This window comes from Sinohyriopsis cumingii, chromosome 5, assembly GCF_028554795.1.
Source record: "Sinohyriopsis cumingii isolate HCF-2022 chromosome 5, ASM2855479v2, whole genome shotgun sequence".
NCBI lineage: Eukaryota > Metazoa > Mollusca > Bivalvia > Unionida > Unionidae > Sinohyriopsis > Sinohyriopsis cumingii.
The window spans coordinates 28,568,953-28,590,962 of record NC_142965.1 but is presented as its reverse complement, the minus strand read 5'-3'; the positions used below and the strand labels follow the sequence as shown (position 1 = coordinate 28,590,962).

The following is a 22,010-nucleotide window of genomic DNA, read 5'->3' as shown; positions in this document are numbered from 1 at the left end:
CGTTGGGCACCATTAGTGTTATTACGATATATGCTTGACAATAAAATATTGATATCGTTGACGGTCAGTGAAGCAATTATATAATATCGGCCACAGACTTCGGTTTGGTTACCAACACCGGAGCGTATCAACGTAAACGAGGTCATCGAAGAATATGCGCGGGAATGTCCAAATACTAATGTTGATGTCATTGTTAATGATGCTCCTAATATTCTTAAGATTAAACTCAACAACGGTGAAAAAACAGCAAAGGATCTCGGTAGAAGAATAATCGGTAAATTTACTCAGAGTGGTGCATATGATCATAAACGGAATCACGCAAGATTGATTATGGATCCCGCCGAGTATAAATTTGTGGTCGCTGATGCAGCAGAGAGAGATATATTTTGTGATCGACAAGATGTTTACTTATCCGACGGGGAAAAGATAGGCACAATTGTTAGTTACATTGATGGAGAATCACCTCAGTACACACATCTAAGATCTTCGATGCTTGCTTATGTTTCTATAAATTTGCTATCGATGATAAATAGATTTCCTGACACTGCAGTTAGAGTTGCTACGGATTCATTTTATATCGATAAAAGATATTCAGAATTATTGGCTCGTTTCACAAGCACTGATGAATCATGGGGTTCGTGGAGAATAAAACAAGAAATGTTACATTGTTATTGTGAATCCGCTGATGTTGTGGTTAAAGATAGTTATTGCAAATCAGAATTATCAGAATTGTCGTTGGCGCCGTCTGTGTATGATCCAGTATCCAGACACAAAACCGTTTATTTGAGCGGGCGGGGAGGTTCTGGTAAGACAAATCGAGTGATCGAATTATTTCGACAGAATTCAGATATGATTGTGCTAACACCAACACATAGACTCGCCAGGGAGATGAAACAACGAGGAGTCAATTCTTGTACTTATCACAGCTTTTTCAAATACAGCGGTGGTGTGTGGACTTCTGACTGAATGGGAGAGAAATATATTCCAAAAGTTATTTGGAATGAAGTGTGCACAGTGCCGTTAGAAACATTAAAAACATTTCTTGATTGGCTATTAACAAAAAATACTGCAGTGGTTATGTGCGGCGATTACGGTCAGCCACCTCCGTTTGTTGGACCATCTCCACACGATTGGTTGAAGAATTTTGTTGATTATTATTCGGAGATAACTGATGATCACAGATCTCTTGATGCAGAATTAAAGGAATTTAAAAAATTAATCAGACTACAACCGAATAAAATTCAGTGTGAAATAATGCGCGAGGTCATTTCAGAAACTTCCATGAATGACTTTTGGAAAACGTGGAAACCAAACGATTTGATAGTGGCAAGTAGAAAGATAGTCAGAGACACACTTCAACAACAGTTATTTCAGTTACACAAGAAAAAATTTCCAGCGTTACTTGTACTGTTGTGTTATAGACCAGCTGATTCGCGGTTACAGAATATTGACGTTGATAAACCAGGACAGTCAAGGAAACAGAGTCTCGTATTAAATAATGTTGTCGCAGTTGATGTCAATGTTGTTGAGGATGCGTTATCGTTGGATAAATCCCCGTGGACGCTAGGATACGCAATGACGATTCACTCATTTCAAGGACTGACTGTCACTGACACAGTTGTTTGGATCGTTGATGATCGCATCGAGTGGTCGAACTTAGTTTATCTTGCAGTGTCTCGAGTTAGAAAAATATCTCAGCTACGAAGGATTGTCTTGGACGAGTCAGTGATTAATGATGACAACGATAAATGTCAAGTCGATATAATAAGAAAAAGATTAGCTGGTTATAAACAAAGTGACAAAAAAAACACGACTTTGATCTCGACGTTGAATTTATTAACACGCTGAAACAACAGCAGAATAATCACTGTGCGCGCTGTAATTGTGTAATGTTATGGCAGTATCCGAGCAAACACCCAAGACAATTTACCGTAGATAGAAAAGATAACAGTCGCGGTCATACACGAGAAAATGTGATGCTGACCTGTCTTGAATGTAATCGACGTCGGGGGTGCTAGTCAAGTGATCTGGGCGGTAATTGTGTATTTTCGGGAATTACTTGTAATTGCTCACGTGTAAATCCACGTTGAGGAGCAGTTGAATCTAGTCTGTAGATTGCTGGTCTACCAGTAGATCTTGTTATATTAGATATCTTGTGTGTGGTAATACTCCAAACAGGATCAGTCGCTCTTTTTTTTACCGCCTTCAAATTCACCGAGCTCATATAAATATCTCACAGTGTCATTGCCCAGCACCGGTTGTGTTCATAAAATCACGTCGTTGTACGGGTATATTCTTTTTGGTAATTGCGTTAATAGGTTTCATGTTGGTTGTTCGAGTAATTTAGTTTTTTAATGCAGTTATCACGCTTGGTAATCTTGCAACCCATTCACGAGATCTCTTGTCCTGAATGAATTCCTTCGCGTATTAATATCCAAATAACCGCTCAGCAAGTGTTCGATTAAATCGTTCAACAATTGCTTGATCACGATGAATTGCAGTATGTCCTCGTCTGATGGTGACGTTATGTTGTTTCATCAACGATGATACTGCACCCTGAAATTCTTTGCCATGATCAGCTTGAAGCAACTGTGGCCATTGCAAGGGTCCACGTTGATAAATTCGTTTAAACGCAGAAGCTACTTCAGTTGCTGTCTTTGTTGACAACGGTTCTGCTTCTTTGTATATACTTGCAACGTCAACGACAGTTAACGCGTATTTATATGTTCGTCTTTTAACGGTATCATGTGGCAGAAATAACATATCGGCCTGATGAACTTCGTTTGGGATGCTGACATTAAAATGTGCAAAGTGAATTTGCTTAGGTGGCGGTAGCTAAATTTGTCATATTGCCTGTCGGGATAACCAAGCTGCTGCAGTGGCACGCGTGATTTTTGCTGTGCTGACGAGTTTACTAATCGCTGCGGTACCCTTCCAGTATCCTCTTGGGGAATAATAAATCGATTCCATTTATAAATTACCAGCACCTAGCGCTAATTTACCTTTCATTTCATACCTTACTAACCAATTAGCCAATGATTCCTTGAAGGATTTAATCGTAATGGAATCTAGCGCGTGAATTAATTTCACATCTGCGATATGCCTATCTTGTAGATTTGTACTTTTATAAGCTACATCATGAGCATGACATCTTTATCAATAGCGTTTATTGGGTACTCACCTGGCTTTGGTTGGTTATGGCTGTCAAGTCTGATATCAAGTCTGGTTCCAGGCCCGCAGTAATTATATCCTGGAAGATGTTTTTCCCCTGGATATTTAGCCCACGGAGTTCCCGGTAATTTTCCTAATTTTGCTGCAATATCACCTCCTCGTTTTTTTATAACATTATTTGACTTTGACTGTGAAGGAATAAATTTAAATTTCTTTGTACTGCGTCGTTCACACTTACCCGTAACCGCTGATCTGTTATTTTTTGTTGTAATGGTTGTTAGATAATCTGTTGGGGTACGTGTCCTGCATTTCACACAGTATAAATCCATATTCGTTTTATATATATCATGAACGTAATTGATTTTTCTGCTACAAGAAAACAAGAACCAGGTAAGCATCATGCTGCACTACCAAATTCTGTTCGTATGATTATTATAGGACCATCTGGAAGTGGCAAAACACAACTGCTACTCAATTTGATAATGAGATGGCTCAGGTGGGATAAGTTGTATTTGGTAGCTCCGTCTGTAGATGACCGGCGGTGCTATGATGTACTAAAGGGTTTTAATGAAAATGCAAAATCGTTAAATGAGAACAGAGACGATGTTGTTAAATGTATCACTGATATCGATGAAGCGCCAAGTATTGATGATATTGATGGGTTTATTAACAAAATAGTCGTGTATGATGATGTAATGATGGATAGGCAATCAAATCCTGCTAGAATATTTTCCAGAGGCAGACACAAAAACACAGATGTGATTTATGTAACCCAGCGGTATACACAAATACCAAAAGTGATCAGGGATAATTGTAATATTCTTACTGTCTTTAACGGAGTTGATACTCATACGTTACGAAATATTCATCAGACCTGGTGTAGCGGTGATATGGACATAATTAAGTTTAGAAATTTATTTAGTCAGGCTCAGTCAACCCCGCACGGATTTATAACAATAAATTTACACGATCCTCGAGCACGATATCGAGTCGGTCTTGATACGATTTTTGGATAATAGCAGCAGAGAGGGCGCGGCTCCAAATTGTCACCGACACAATCGCATATTTTTCTTCGGCGTGTCGCGATTAGAAAAACTTAGCGGCGATAACCGGGTAAGCCAATTTGTCATCGACGGAGTTGTCTTACGCTGAATATCGCGGTTTTTTTTGGGGGGGGGGGGGTTTGGCGATTCTTTAGGAAGGCGTATTTTGCGAAAATACGGGTGAACCATTTAGAGCCTGTCCGCCCTCTCTGCTGTTGTTTAACGTGAGGAGTTTCATGAATGCGAGCACACAGGCCCGACCCTAGGATGTGCGGGCCCCAATACAGCATGCGGGGCCCAAGACAGCAAGCGATGAGCTGGGCCCCAAGCCAAAAAAATAACTACAATCGTTTGGTTGTCTTTAAAGGCGTTGATACACATACGCTGCGAGATATTCATCAGACTTGGTGACATGGACATGGACAGGTTTAAAAACGTCTTTGCTAATGCCAAGAAAACCCCGTATGGATTTGTTATAATAAATTTACACGATCCAAGAACACGATATCGCATTGGTCTTAATACAGTCTTTGGTTATGCAACCTGTCAGCCTTACTTTTTCTTTCCCCAGTGAGAAGGTTCGGTTAAAACGTCTATTCATATCCAATTGTTTTTGGTGACATTTTTCGCAAGCACTTTCCTGAAGCGTTATTTTTACAAACCCTTCAGCCTACAGCAAAGTGGCTGGGCCCTCGTGTCAAACCCCCTTGTATGACCAACTTGTTGTAAGCCTTATTTTGACCGAATATTTGGTCTGTTCAGACTCCATCCTCAACCCCTCTGACCTTGTATGGCCAAATTTGTTATCAGCCTCAACTGTTCGGTCTGTTCGGCCAACATGTTGCTTTTATAGATATCCAACCACGATCATTTAATCCTATAATGAAATATTTATTTACTAAGTCCCTATTTATTTACATTTTCACTTGACCTGGATGTAAGTAATTCTAATGGAACATTCTAATCAATTTGCAAGCAAGTATGTTTATAGAATATTCCGAACTCAAAAACCTATGTCGAGATCTTATTTACAACTTAAAGTTTTGGACAAAAGTTAGATATGTAAGCATGTTGTTTAAAAATGACCATGATCTTAAAGGACAATCTACAATCATGAACAAAATTTAATCACAAGTTACAAATATACATAACAGTTGTAGTAGCAGTATTGTTAATTTTGTTGTTGTTGTTAATAATAATAATAATAATACTCGAAATTTTAATTATTGCGAACAGGAAACACATGGTAGAATAATTTAGATTTAAATCGTATTCGTCATTGTTCTACTTTAAGATACATCTCTCTCTCTCTCTCTCTCTGTGCGATTGTTCTTTCAGAAATATGAACACTGCCAGGGTATATTTTATAGATGATATAAAATCGACAGCACAGTTTCGATAACTCGAACAGAAACATGTTACAATCCACCCTTATCATGACATAATAAATGTATATCCTATGTGTCATAAAAAAATGATTAGCGATTTTCGAAAAAAAGTTAACTTCTTTTCCAGGGGAAAAAATATTAACTTGTGTGTAAACAGTAATATCCCCACCCCCACTGCGTGTCTTCAGTGTTTGTCAAAACGTGACTGGGGAAAGGAAAAGAAAGCAACAAGCCAAGTCAGATCAATCTTACATTCATCAGTTTTGATACAATGTTTAAAAAAAAGCTCAGCTTATTTTGATAAGCGTTGGCCTTAATAAAAAGTCGGTCTCTGCACATGTCAGTACAGAAAGTAAGTTTGTAAAAACAATTTGCCATCCTTATTTTCATTTAAACGGACAATCAGAGAGAATTGTAAAATTTAGGATAGCTAAACTTTCTAAAATCCACCACCACTTTGAGCTTCATATAAGATTTGGAAAAAAATGCAGCACTGTAAACATGACAAATTAAAGAAATGTTATTTGGTGCAGTGTGCATAGTTCCGTACAATGAACGCTATCCAGGCATTATGTTAATCAGGACCCAAACTGTATACCATTCTGGATCGGAAGCCATTTTGAGGTTACGAAGTAGTTAGTTTCAGATGACATGATATTACCGTTCTCATGACATTATTTTCAAAATATTTATCAAAATGGGTCGTTCAAGAAGTAGAAGCAGGTCTTCCAGTAAAAGAAGCAAACACAAAAAGCGTCTAACTCGCTCAAGGTCGCGGTCACAATCACGAATGTCGAGTCGACAAAGCAGCTCTCGTTCAGCTAGGTCACGGTCTCGAGAGAGAAAACGGAACAAGTACGTACAAATAAGACTGAAACGTTTACCAAAATTTCTAAAAGTGTATCATCAATCAGCATGTTGGGTTTAAATTTTACATCAATTTTTAAGCGTTATCGGTTTCGGATCCCTTAAAAAAATCGCGGAATAATTCGCAAACAATTTGTTTTATTAAAAGTTCTTTTACATTCCGAATCAATATACTGTACTGAAATTTAAAACATAAAACTAATCATGGCTGAAGACGTGTTCCCTGACAAGTTATTTATGAGTGCTACTTTATGCTTTCCTTGTTTATAACCACAGGGGCTCTTATCGTTGCTTACAATTTACTTTGCTTACATGTGCTATATAATAATTACAAGGGAGAACACTTCTCTCCTTTCTCGCGCGACCTATTTAAGAATAAACGCTGATATTTCAAGCTACATTCCGCGTAGTCAAATAAATTTGGTACCCATGTTTATTTAGCTCAAGCATTTGACTTTGTATGCATATCCACAGTTTGGCTTGCTATCATACCTTTAAGTTTAAGGAATGCCAGACCTTTTCCCCCATGCTGATATTTGTGTTTTGGGGGTCTTGGTCTTACTGCCTAAATAACAGCACTGTGTAGCGTGTTTTGATGTCGACTAACACCATAACAAAAGTCAAATTTTAAGGAATATCGCATGCAACTGGCAGCCAATAACAATGCTTTTCTACAAAGTCATAATGTTTTAGACTTTACTTACTCTGATGTCTTTTTCAAATAAATTCAAATTCTTATAAAAGAAATGGACATGTTTTCAAGTTTCATTGGTCTACATTTCAGTTGGCTGGAATGTGATGGAAGCAGGGAATGCAGAAATTGGGTTAAGTTGAATTATTCATCTTTACCGAAATGAATACAAATATATTAATATTGAAGAAAGTGTTTAGATAGCATCATTTTGTTCAAGATTCTTATCCTTCTAACTGATTTTGGTATTCCCAGCTTCCATTGCATTCCAGTCAACTGAAATGCGGCCAACAGAACTTCAAAACATGTCTGTGTGTGAGAATTTGAATTTAGTAGGATAAAGACATCATGGTAAGTAAACCCTGACTAAAATATAACTTTAATTTGTAGAAAAGCGCAGATACAGGCTGCCAAGTGTGTGAGATATTCCTGAAAATTTGACTTGTTGTTCTGAGTTATACCTGCATGAAATCTATATGAAAATTATTTATTTTCTCAGAAATTGCAAGTATTAAAATTGGTATGTCTTTAATCTGCTGAATGACGATAAAACTAATGCGTTGATGAAATTTGAGTTGGTACTAGCGATTTTGATTGCCAGTAGCACGAGCACACAGAATCTCACAACCGTCAGTTTTAAATATTGTAGAAATAAAATTAAATGTAAGACTTAAACTGGTTGTAATAAAAACACAAAAATGAAAGAGCACAAAATTCTCTATATTTATTCCTAGACCAACTTCCGGAGTTTTGTTGTATCACATGACTACTACCTTGACATGTGCTCTCTCATGCAGGGAGCATATGAAGCAGGGAACCAGACTACTCTGAGACCTAATATATATAAGGTTTGAGTTATAAAGCGTTTCTCTATTGGGCATAATTAGTATGCAACTGGTCCCTGCCTCACCCTGAAGTCAACAGAAACAGCTAGCAGGTCAGATGGACCACACATAATGGGTCAGAGTATCATGGCTGACATCTATCCAGATAGACGATTCTAGGTTCAATATAAGTAGCGCTATTTTATAGGTGCCCATGCAATGCAAACAAGTGAACAGATGGACCTTGGGTGCTGCTTTTAAGTAACATTACAACTAACACTTTTCATTATAATTTTATTTGAATATCCATAAACTACTGGCTGCAATATATTTTTTTGTTGCAGTTTCATAGTCTGCATGGAAATCACATATTTCATTTGTTTTTACAAGTGCAGCGTGCAAGCTGACTTTGCTTTCAACAAATGTACAATTGTTCAACCAAGATTATTCGCATTTATTCAAGTTATTGTGTTCATGTGCTTAACCTCTGACCATGACCTGAAAAAGATCAGATCATGGAGGACTGGTTATCAAAATGTTTGAAATGCTGCTAAGATGTACCTAAATGCTACATTTAATCAAATACATCAATATTTGTTTTATTTTATTGTGTTTACATGTATGTCCTAAGAAATGGATTAAAGTTGACAAAAATAGATCCCAGGCAAAGAAAACCAAACCATTACATAAACTCAACTGGCCCTAAGCTTAGTAGAGCTGACTAAACATATATCCTTGTATTGAAAAAGATATGTCTTAATTAGAAAATACTGATTTAATTCTAGAAATTAGTGTTTTCATTAGTATATCACTGGTTCCCGCCTCCTCTCGAAGCCAACAGAAAGACCTAACAGGTCAGACAGACTGCACCTAATATATATAAGGATTGAGTTATAAAATATAATTTGTTCATTCGAAATTGAGGCTACCATGCCAGTCTTTAACCACCATGTTGGATTGTGCAATGCAGTTGCCGCTGTTATTGAGTCTCATCTTTGTAATATTCAGCCTAAAGTCATGTCAGAAAGGAACGCAGAAGATTCAGGATTTTATTCAGGAAAGAAAGGAAAACAGAACTGGAAGGACAATTATGCCGTCATGTTTAGATTTGTGAAAACATATAGTAAAGGGGAAAATTTTGCATTTTCAAATTGTATAACTGATTTCTCTATTGGGCATAGAGGGACCCATGACATAAAACTGTATGAAAAAGCTAACAAACATCAGCTTTCAGTTTCATCATCAACAACACAGCCTGAACTAGCAACCATTTATAAATACGAGTGACAATCTTGATGTAATTCAATAAGAAGTTCGTTTCACTAAATGTCTTTAAGAAATGAACCGTCCTCTTGCTTCCTTCAGTTGCTAGTGTTGCTTGCGATTTATTTTGCTCTTTTTCCAGGCAGTAAAATTGCAAATGATCACTCGCGTGCTAATATGAAAACAGTTAAGTAAAAAAAATCGCACAGAATTCAAATCAGCAAAAGATAGTACTTTGGAATTGATAATGACTGAAAAAAACAAGGTGTGGAAAAGGCTCCTATAAACAGCCTGTGTCTGAGTAAGAGTGTGTTGCACTGGGCACATGAATGGAACAGGGTGCTCATTCTGAAGGTGCAACAATGCAACATGTGTATCTTCGACATTAAATAATTAAGTTTTACTTTACTGATCATTGTAGATCTATGTTATAAATAGTTAAGTATGCATTCAAGTTTTAACAATCAATATTTTTGTCATAAGTAGTCAGTATTTTTGTAAAAGGGGGGGGGCATCTATGCTAATAACAATATAATTATAAAACAGCTCAAAATATTCACCGTTGATGGATAGCCATCTTAAAAATTTTGAAAAATACTATTAAATTATTTTGGTTTGGTATTTTACAGCACATCAAATGAAGTAGTTTATTTTAGATGCTGAGGCAATTGGAATATAGTGCATTGACCATGGACTTAATGTGCTAATCTGATGGTAGGATTCAGACCTGCATCCATTTCATTCTCAAGTCTAGCATACTGACCATTGAGACACTCAGGCTTTTGACTAGATCAGTATCATTAACAATTTAATTTTCTTTAGGCAAGGGAGAATGTAAAGGAAACAACATTGTCATGAGATATTTTTTACATAGCTTTTTACCTGGTTTTCATTTTATTGTGAGCTGGTTATTTCAGTTTGATCTTGAATCATGTTATGTGTGTTTCAGGCACAGGTTGTATTCCAGCAGCAGTTCTAGCAGTGATGATGATCTCATATTGAGGACCAAAAAACGAGAAGAGGAGGAAAAAAATAATGAGCTGGAAAAACAGAGGAAACAGTAAGATCAGATTGTGTGTTTCGGGTCAGGCTGCTGACCTCAAGTGATGTAAAATTAATGAGATCAAGGACTCTTTGTTCTGTGATTCTCTGAAACACTATATCCAGTGTAACCCGGTATGTACATGGGTCCTAAATTTTTACCTCGCCTGGCCATAGGCCAAATGAGCTTTTAGTATACAGTGCTCAAAAAGTCCAGTAGCTGGATGGCTGGGGACATTCTGATTTTAGATCAAGTACTTCCTGTATTTTAAGAGTGGTGCCCATTGGGCTTGTCAAAAAAATTATAATTTGCCTGAGGAAACTTTGAATTGTGCTGATGAAATGTGTAAATGTATTTTCAAGATGTTGGCATATCTGCTGTAAAACGCACAATCTAAATCAGATCTCTGCTGTTCTACGTGAAATTGAGTTCTGATTTTAATCAGATTGAATCATCGCATGTCATGCTATAAAGATGATTTGTACCCTCAAACCCCCGACACAGTCGTGTTTCGAAGAAATCAATTTTCAGTCATCTTCAAAAATGGGGGGGGGGGGAAACCTCTAAAAGCTTTAACTCATTAACCCCAGGAGGTTTTGGTCGTTTTCGCTTGAAATGCAAGTAGGAAATAAGTGATTTTACATTAAGCCAATGCCTGGTTGTGTTAGAAACATCTTTTTTTGTTGGCTATTTCGCTAGCACATGAGGAGAAAGGTAAAAGTTGTTCTTTTTTTTTCTTCTTTTTTTCTTTTGCTTAACGGCTCCATCATTTTCATATCGAAGCCACTTTTTATTCCAAATGCCCATCTTATCCTACTATTTGCAGAGGTTCATCTGTCTGTTTGCGGTTCAGACCAGTCTGCCTTTTGTGTTAAAAAAAATCAGGTCCAAAAAAATTAGGTTTTTCCCTCTGTATTTTTTAGTGCAACTAGTACTTCCAGATTGTTTGGTATCATTGTAGAGCTACATCTGTCTACTTTTCTATAATACCATCCACTTTAGTGTATCTTACATGACCTTGACACTACAGAGCTCGGCAGTAGGCTACTACCTCCTGCCACGTAAACGCGGCACCAGGGGTTAATGGGTTAAGTATATATCTGTTACATATAGCATGTATAAATGGTAAACAGTCATGATCAGAGCTGATGTAAAATTATCCCTTAGGCAGTTTAAAATAGAGGCAATTAAAAGAAGAGAGGTCAGGTCTAAACCACCATTTCACATATTACTTAATTGGCTGACTATAGCTGATGAGATGTGTTTGAAGGCTGCAGTGGGTGAGCCTATTGTGCTAATTTGCATAGGTAGGAACAGAAAGTAGAACAACACATTATAGGTAATCCAAGAGCTGCTAGATGTGTTATCATCATAAATGTGTATTTAAATGTAAAATGTGTCAGCTATGTCTGTAGGCATTTCTCTGAGAACCCAGTTAAGTCCTGGCTGTGTTTTGATAACTAACTTGCGGAAGTATTTGTTGTATTGTTGCACTGAATTAAAAGCTGGCCTCCTTTGTATTATCGTGTTAATTGTGTCTTTTAAATCGAGTAAAGGAGGTGGAATAAAGAAAAGTTTAAAGGCATGCTAATCCATCCTACTTGAAACCTAACGGCCCCGGTCATGTGTTGCATGAACTCACTTCATTTGATCAATTGAACACTGTTATAAATGTTATTGTGTATGTAACATAAACTACCTTAAATTAACTGACTCATTCATAATTGTGATCAAAGATTGCAAAGCAACCAAGGGAAATGAATACTTCGCAAAATAAAGAGCTTGGTTTCATAGATATGGACCACTGTGGGCAAGCGAGTTTCAGATAATTCAAGTACTGGCACTTAGAGATATCCTCAAGGATGATACAAAGTTTCACTATTACTTCCAATGAAATCACGAATCAACAGTATACTAACTTAACAATACAAAATTTGAGTTTCAGCATAGACAATTGTCTCACAAGAAAAGGTCACTATTTTTATTTTAAAAAACGGAATGTTGTTTGGTGGTGTATCAACAATTTGTCTTGTTTCCTACTACACCTACTCCTGACTTGGCAGTATATTATTAAATAACACTCCAGGAACCAGACTAATCAACAAAACATAAACCAGTGACGTAATGCACTTATGTTTTCACGTACACATGATGATTGTTGAAATTAGTTGGAACAATCTTTCACGTGTTGGACATTTGAAAATAAATGTTATTTATAGAGAATAACGAACAAATTTATTAGAAAAAGTGCGTTATTAACAATTATTATCGACATCATTGTAAAACAAGGATTCAGTCATTAAACAGCCCAGTTCCCTAACACACACACACCCCTTCAGAGTTTTCTCGAAGTATAGCCTAAGCGGATTTTTTTCAATATTTGGAGGTAACTCTCACTCTTGCTTATACAGTAATACCTCGTGCATTCGCGTTTCTGGATTCGCGAATTCACGGATTCGCGAAATTTTCATTGGTACCCTCAACGTACGTGTTTTCTTTATTTTATTGAATTGTACCTTCGTTATGTGACTTCTGTGACATATGAAGTTTACCTAGTTTACCTTCCTGACAATGACAAAGAAAACGTCAGTCATTAAGTTTACAGTCCCATTCGTTACTTGGTTTTACCTTACTGTGAGTGCAAAAGAAAACAGCAGCCAATGAATTAGTATAGGGGTAATATTAGTATACATGTACCGTACTGTAAATGCGCCAGTGTGGCAAATACCCATTAGGCGATACTGTACTCTATTTTTATGTCAACCATTTATTTCTCTTTTTAAGGGTAATGTATTAAGCTAACTTTTAAATGAAATTAAAGTGCTTTGGGAGCATGATTTGGGTCATATTTAGGGTTTAAACCCTAGAAATAAGCATCTGTTAGCATTTTTAGTGACTCGTACCAAACATTCGCGATCCCTGCTGATCCGCGACTGATTCTGGAACCTAACCTCGCGAATGTTCGAGGTATTACTGTAGTGCGGTCTTTGCTTGTGGACCCCGTTGTGTGCAAGTTATTGAGGGAGAGGTGTATATAGAATGCAAAGTATGATCATTTCATTTATCAGAATAGTGTTCAAGTGTTACTCATTTTTTTAAGCTGAATTAGGAAGCAATTATATACAGTAGTCCCCCTCTTATAAGGCCACCCCTACTGCAGCAGGGAAGTGGCCTTTCTAGAGGGGGATGACAAATGCAAATAGTAAATACGTATGAAGAAAGACACAAGTACTTTTAATTCTAAAACATTTAATATTTTCATTTAAAAAAATCACATGCATGCTGTGAAATAAATGTAAAACAAACCGTTTCATCATTTTCAAAAGAATGTTATGAATAACCATGGATATAATTTTAAAACTGTCTTTATAATTATGTTACAGATGACATGATCTGTCACTTTGTTGGTAACAGTCTAAAAAAACAAACCAGTCTCATCACAATTTAAAATATCCTTGCTATCATATCCCCTGCATATATCATTTAGTCTTTTGTTCCAATCTTTAACAACTTCGTTATTAACATCAGCTGATTCTCCACTAAGGACAGAACACTTAATATTGTGTCGCACTTGAAATCTGTGCAACCATCCGTTACTTGCGGTAAAGTTGTCAGATCCCAATTCAACTGACAAAATTGTTGCTTTTTCTTGTCATCAGAATCAGGATACAAACATCTCCTGGCTCAAACAATCTTCCTTTCTCCGTCCATTTCACCTTCCCACTTCTGCAGAATTGTTTCCTTATCTTTCATGATATTGTTTATCTGAGTCTTTCAGACATTAGTTTTCTGCAAGGATTCTCGACCCCGCCACCTCTTGGTCAGTTGAATTACTTTCACTTTCTTTTCTAAACTGAGAATTTTTCTTTTCCTCAATGACATGTTGATCTTTTTGCAGTGAGTTATTCATGTTGCCAACTACAATACTGATAAACAATTTATGCATCTGAACAAATTGCCGTGTGTTTTTTAAGGAAGTGATCATGTTATGTAATTTGTTAGTCGCAGTCTGGTGCCCTATTGTTTTTATACATTTCTTTACACTAAAAGAGAGAAGCCAAAACGGCTTCGATATGTACCATTAACATCATACAGATTTGATCTCGCGGCCATTAGGATTTGTAATTTTGACAATTATTGTCAGTAATAATAGCCACTAATTATCAAAGTGAACAAGCTCAACATCTTACTAAGGGAAGCCATAAAGGCTATCAAACCATTTTCCTGCTGACTTGTGTATTGTACATCGATGCTGCCACTTCTCAGCTGTTACTACTGTTCAATAATTGTAATCTTAACAATTATCAGAGTGACTAAACTGGACATCTTATGATAACACAGCAGTCAGGCTAATTGGATTACATGTACTTACCCTTTTGTATGGATTAAAATTTTGAGTCTTTCTCGGCTTTATGGAATAAATGTGGCTTCTCATGAGGCGTAAATGATATAATATTAACCTTAGTGGTACATGTACTTTAGTCAACACTTCTTTATGTAACGAAAACTTGATATCGGGAAACAGAAATCGGATTACTTAACACACGTTATGAATAAAATACTGGTTCTGGATACATATTAAAATAAAATGCGGCCGCTTGTGAGGGGTACATTTTATGTTATTGCACTAAGAAGCCGGTTGCATTAGCTGAGTGGCCTTTCGTGAGGGATACTTTTGAACACAAACTCATCGGTGCCAACGGATTCTGGCCGTAAGGAGAGGGTGGCCGCTGGTCGGGGGGGCCGTTCAAGAGGGGGACTACTGTATCAGCAAAGCCCAGCAAATTCCAGAACTTGTGGGGTTGATGGAGTTTTACTTTGTGAAGCATGCTAGCAACAACCAAAAAATTCTGCACATCCTGCAAACAACATATGGACATACATCAACTTGGTTTTGACCAGGATTCACTCAAAGAATCCAGCAGAAAAGTTTGAACCCAGGACCATCCAGTCCCAAGTGAGTGTTGTGATGAACACTAATTATGCTTTCATTATTGTAAAACTGCTTTGAACCCAGTCGAATTTATATTCAGTTTGTGGCTATTACAACACTGTGTGACAATACTAAAAAAAGGGGGACATTTTTTGCATGTGAAAATTGTAATCTGAGCTTGTGGAATTTCAGTCAGGTCTTGTGGGCTTATTTAAGTCACTAGTCCTGGGTCTGTGTCTAAAAAATTGTTTCTTTCAGCACTGGTATAGCCCAGCGTCCATCTGCCAGCACATGCTTTTGGTCTTATTTCAATGAGACTTCATATGTGAGCTTAACAGTCAACATCCATGCATGTTAATACAGTGAACATCAGTTTGGCTCAGTTCGTGAGGCAATGTTTCATGTCAAATTTTAATGAGATTTGGTATTTAGGTGTGTGTCATCAAGATTTTGCACAAGTTACGAGTGATGCCCATGCATGTTAATGAGATGATCTTGCCTCCAATTGGCTGTGAGAACACTAGAGGCCATACTCTTTGATTGGACTTCCTATGTGAGCTTATTTCATCAAAATCTGAGATGAGTTTGTAAACAATAACCACACTTACTAATGGGGTGATGGTGCATCTAATTTGCTGGGTTTGTTACAATTCTTGAGTTGAGGCCTGCCTTGTAATCAGATTTTTATTAGACTTGATATTTTAAATTATTGTTTATGGCAATTGTGTAACATCAACAGTTTTGGTTCTTATAATTTCATACTGAAACCTTGTATACATATAGTGCATGCCGTTACTTTATAGTTTTAGCTCCAGTAGGCCATTTGAACTTGTAGTGTGATACTTTGTCCGTGGAGCTTTGTCCGTTGCCCATAAAGTTGTTCAGATGATGCCGCGCAGCATTTAAATTGTCTGCTGGATTAAAAATAGAAACAAAGTCTTTGAACTGCTTCTTTTTTAAAAATATTTTGACATAAGTTTATAAAGAATTCACCCCAAAATTAGACAAATAGACTGGTTAAAGTGAGTGCATACATGCGAACCATTACACTTTGGCATAATCATTATGCTTTTTTCACTGAATTACACCTTATGCGTAACTGTATTCGGATTACGCGTTTTCGGTATATCCCCCTCCCAATAAATTAGTTTTCTCATTTTTATTAACATCCCATTAATCCCACAGACCATATTCTAGAAAAGATGGCTTCTATATAACTATGACATATGAGTATGCTTGTCCGAAGACTTGCATACGCTTTCCTAACAGTATTATGTTCTATTTATAGCAACTGTATCAGAGTGTTACGCATAAATAATTTTTGAATTTGTTTTGTATCAGTACCCTTGTACTAACTACTAATCCACTTGGGTTTAGCTGATTTGTGACAAGAATTTTATCTGCAGATCCAGATGAGTTGCAAAAATAAATGCACATTTTTCATGCATTTTTCTATATTTATGGCGTGCAATATACATAAAGATTGCTCTTTTTATGCTCAGATTTTGTTTTTTGCCACTTATATTAGTAATAAATACACTTATACCTCTCATGAGGTTAGGCATGTATGAACATACAACAAAACAGTTTTAATTCACATTTAATACAGTTTCCCTTTGATTGGGTACCTGAGTAACAAATCGTTATGATTGACGGGTACCCGGTAGAAGTTTCCATAAATTTTGACATTTTCAGTTGTAAATATATGGAAAACATGAAGGATTTTGCCCTTCACTGAAAGCTTTGTCATAAATCCAGCAATGAATGGGCGTTGAGATCACATGAACATTATCACCAGTCGTAATTATGCCTGCAGATGAATAGAGCTGATGCTGAACCTATTTTGTCGTACCTTATCAGTCTGAGACACACCTCAGCTGTGGTTTGAACAGCTAGCACTTTGGGCACGATAAAGGAATGGCTGTTCTGTTTTCCATCACATTGTACATTTGCATAACAGAACCTGCAAGAGATTTGATAAATGATTTGCACTGTTTGATGTAATCATCAGATCTGGGTGCTCTGAAACTGAAACATTCAATATCCATAGAGGATGTATGGGACTATCATCTTCTGTTGCACAACAGTACATTTGACTGTTTTAACCAGGTTCTGACATGATTACTTGTTGTTTTCACTTACTACTGCAGTATAAGTAAGGCTGATGAGCAGTTGTTGAGTCTTAAATACATGCATACAATGTCTTCATGGATATTTTTTGCCCTTGTGCTTGCTGTGTCGGTTAAGCAAGATTCTTTATCAATATTTAGTGATATATAGATTCTGATTCTTTCATTTCAACAGCTTTGGTAACCTGCACAGGAAATTTGAGGCATGTCTTGGTGATAACTAGTTGGATATGGCATCAACAAAACTGCCCATTCAAAACATGTCAAAAATTTTCTCATTTATTACTGACCTTGGTGTTACTCCATTTGGTGTTGCTATGCAACTGGATCCATGTAATGGTTAATATGTACCTTGACTTGCATGCATCTTTTTAGTGTCCATCCCTATCCTGTATTGGTGTGTTTCTTCAGTTTTTCAAAATTGTGATTAAAAAAACAACACAAATGCTGAAAATTCTGTGCAACTAGTTTTGCATTTAATTTATGCTTCTTCAGGCACGAAATGTTTTGAAAGTAACGGATGACGTCTTTTATTTTAAAACAACAATTATGTCATTACGTAACATCATAAATGATATGCATCATCATAACAATTTTATATATATATATATATATATATATATATATATATATATATATATATATATATATATATATATATATGACAGGATCTAAAAGATACACGAGTCTCTAATGAAACTTGAATTAGTAAAATAATAAAATAAAATAGAGACCAACAGTCATGCTTATAATTATATTGTTATAAAGGATATACAATATATCAGTTTAAATTGTACAGTTTTATATAGTGCATTGGCATTAAGTCCATTAGGATACAAAGTATCTAACTTATGAATCCAATAAGTTTCTTTTATGAGTCTATAACTTTTTATATGAAAGCAATGATTATTCATTCTCTTAGAAACTTGTTGAAGTGTTTGTCCAACATATTGCATGCTACATTTTTTACAGGTTATTAAATAAATCACATCAGTTGATATACAGGTAGTGTTATCACATAGAGAAAATACCTCTTTTGTATTAGCACTACTGAAAGAAGTACTTTCTCTTATGTTTTCACATTGAAAGCACCGGTATCTGTTACATTTAGATGATGAAAAGTGTATTTTTTTTATTTTCTATCTGCTTAGTTCTAATTAAAAAGTCTTGCAAATTCTTGGGTCTTCTATAAGCGAGAATTGGTTTAATCTTGTAAAGTGATTTTACGCTGGTTTTATTGGATAAATTTATATAAAATTGTATAATTTAAATTGATATATTGTATATCCTTTATAACAATATAATTATAAGAGTGACTGTTTGTCTCTATTTCAGTTTTTCAAGAAACTTTTCAATGCCTCTGTTATGTTTGCAGTTCAGGATTATGTAGGCACCACCGAGAATCCATGGGGTAGCAGTTCTAAGTCCATCCTAATCATGACTAAGTGACATAATCAGATTCTCGCTAAGAACAGTGTCTATTTTAACCCCAACATGGCCAAAAAATTTAACACTGCTTCAATTCCAGAAATTATATCTGTCAGTAGTTGTAGAGCATCTTTGCAGAGCATGTATGTAGGTGGGAAATGTTTTAAAGACTATCAAAAGGAGGTTTGAAGATGTGTACATGTTTCTTATGTGTTCTTGTGGCAGGAGTGTGTCTTTGGGTCTACAGAACCAGTCAGAGAGAATGAGGCTTTATAAATATATGTATAGTAACTTTTAATTTTGTACTGCACAGTAGGTTGCCTTTCCGGGTTTATTGAACTCAAATTGTTAAAAGAAACAGCAGCACTGGAACTAACTGCTGCCATCAGAAATATTGTGGACCTGTGAGATTTGGCAGGATAGTTATATGTCAGAATAATATTATAGTCTTGTTCATGTGTGGATATTCTATTGTTGTTTCTAATTTTCATATTGTACCATCTTTGTTTTGCCTGCTTATATAGAAAACAGAAGGAATTGGAAGAAAAACTAATTGAAGAGGAGGTCGCTCGCAGAGTGGAGAAACTAGTGGCCAGAAGGGTAGAGGAAGAACTTGAAAAGAGAAAAGATGAGATTGAGGTGGAGGTTAAGCGTAGGGTTGAGGAGGCCAAGCGACTTATGGAGAGACAAATGTTAGAGGAGCTGGAAAAACAGCGAGAGGCAGAGCTGGAGGCACAAAGAAGGAAAGAGGTAATAGTTAACTTCAGTCTGACATTAGAAGAGTGTCAGTGTCAGCAGCATACAACAGCAGCCACCTTCTCATTTTCAGCGGATCATCTATGTTTACAACCCTTATCATATCAGCTTTAACTAATTGACTCATAAAATAATAATTTATTTCCTTGCAGAGTATTTTCCCCCACACTATTTGCGGTAGAATTGGAAATTTGGATGCTCATAGTTTATAGTGTTTTTTTTTTTTTCTTCATTCTAACCATCTAAGATTCATCATTTTTCTGTTTTAAAAAAAAGAACAAACAAGTGATGTCTTTCTGTTATCACTAATGAAAGTACACTATATGCATAATATTTCCATTGCTTAGGTTTAAATCAGTTATGAACCTGTTCTCTTTCCTTTCATTGTCTAATAGTTCTCTTCATAATATTCTTTTCCTTGCACTTTCAGAGAAGCAATGGGATATTGTGATAGTCTTTACAGAAGGACATAATTGTGTGGTGTAATGTTCTTGAACTCTTCCTGCACCATTAAAGCTAAATGCATGAAAATTTACTCAATATATGTGTAGACTGTGCCATGAATTTGTGAATTTTGATGATGCCTTGGGGAGTGGGGAGAGAACAAGTGATTTTACATGAATTTGAAACAACTCCTTAGTTATATCTATGTCTCACAAGTTCAAGATTTTGGTGTGGGGGATCAGAAACCCAAGTGTCATATTAGGAACCATGGTTGATTCCCCACGATCTTTCTCCACCCACTGCAACTTAACCATGGATAATAATAAAGAAATGGCTGAGATCCTCACAAGCTTAGTCTATTTTGTTTACTGCCTGTATAGTGTGATTGTCTTGTTCATATGGAAAACTGCTGTTTTATTTATTTATTCTATCATTTGTACCATTGTTCTACCGAAGAGGAGTTGTACCGAAATCATCATATCTCTCTCTCTATATATTCATACATCCTTCTGTCCATATGATCATGTGAATGGAACTAGTTCTGGAGTTTTGATGGCTTGCCTTGAAATTTTGGTAAATATTACCTACAATTTTTATAATAGTTATTGCTCCTTATAGCTGTTTGCACTGCATGAGAAAATCTAGTGAACATATCTCAAGACTTTTGGATGGATTACTGCACATATGGTCATCATCTGAATGTACTGACAAATAACTGACTTCTAGTTGTACTGGTCATAGAACAGAAGAGCTTATGGGATGACTGGTTTGTCATCTGACATTGATCTATCCATTAGCATGTTTGTATTATCACTAATCCTCGTAGACTACCACAGCAGCCATCATAATAATCCTGTTATAGATTATCCTCCTGACTTTTCAGAAACTACTGGAGCTGAAATGAATACCAAATTTTCCTGTTCAGATATTTGTTTTATGTATTCAGAGATATCTTGGTGTTTAAAAGTATCAAATCCGTCCTCTTTTCCTTTTGTTTGCTTTGGTATTTATTGTCACTAACCCACCCCCCATTTCATAAATTTTGGGGCCCCTAGTGGTCAAGTGGTCTAAAGCGCTCTGCGTTATGGATCACTGCCATCTCACCTCTGTCTGCGTGGGTTCGAGTCTTGGATTCAGCTAATGTGGGTATGTGAGAAAGCTTGCCAGTAGCTTCTTGTGGGTTGGTGGTTCTTTCCGGGGTTTTCCCGGGTTCTTCCTCCACCATTAATACTGGCCGCCATGTATAGCCTATCGTGTGCTGAAAAATGGCGTTAAACCTTACAACATTATTTCATAAATTTCTCTGATCAATAACTTACTCACAATTATAATCACATGGTCAATTTAATTGATATGTTTATTACATTTTTTCAGAATTTGTCTTATATCTGGACATATATACTTTTGCAGTATGTTTACATTCGAATTTTATTCAAAGAAATCTGAACAAACTTGCACACTGACTTGATGAGGGGCACAGTGTATTGATCTTCTCTTGCAGTGTCAATCTATCTTGCTGTTTAAACATGAAAAGTAATCCTCTTGGTTTAGACAGTTAAATTCTAGTTACAGTCACTTTCTGTTTTTAAAAAACCCCAAACACCAATATCAAGAGCAAATTCTATAATTATGAATCGCGTAATGACCCATTTACGAGGCTGGATATACAACAATTTTAAATACACGTGTACTGCAAGGCCATTTAATTTAAGGGGCTGGATTGTTTTTTTCCCACCAGGATATGTTTTGTTATTGCAATCACCAGAAGATAAATTTAGCATGGTGTCCTTTTTATAATACAAATCTCGGTTTAAATAAATAAACCCCTCCAGACTCGTGATTGCAAGTCTGAAGAAATAGTACAATAAGTTACTGAGAACTCATCAGCTCCCCCCCCCCCCCCCCAATATTGTACACACATAAGCAGTCACTGGAAATGTGATTATCATTTTATTCTTGCTCACGTTTGTTGGATATTATGCATACTTTGAGTAAATAGACACATATTTTTGCTTTGGGGCCCTTTTGAAA

At 36.3% G+C, this 22,010-nt stretch overlaps 1 protein-coding gene across 1 annotated transcript in view; it reads left to right on the top strand.

The window, feature by feature from the left end:
* The first annotated feature begins 6,192 nt into the window (after positions 1-6,192).
* The window catches only part of LOC149798856 (uncharacterized), a 42,421-nt gene continuing 26,603 nt past the window's right edge, over positions 6,193-22,010 (top strand). The window contains exons 1-3 of the mRNA XM_089957759.1: positions 6,193-6,457; positions 10,197-10,307; positions 19,304-19,529. Of these exons, the coding sequence (XP_089813885.1) occupies positions 6,300-6,457; positions 10,197-10,307; positions 19,304-19,529 (495 nt within the window). The 5' untranslated portion in view covers positions 6,193-6,299. The remainder of the gene's footprint in view (positions 6,458-10,196; positions 10,308-19,303; positions 19,530-22,010) is intronic.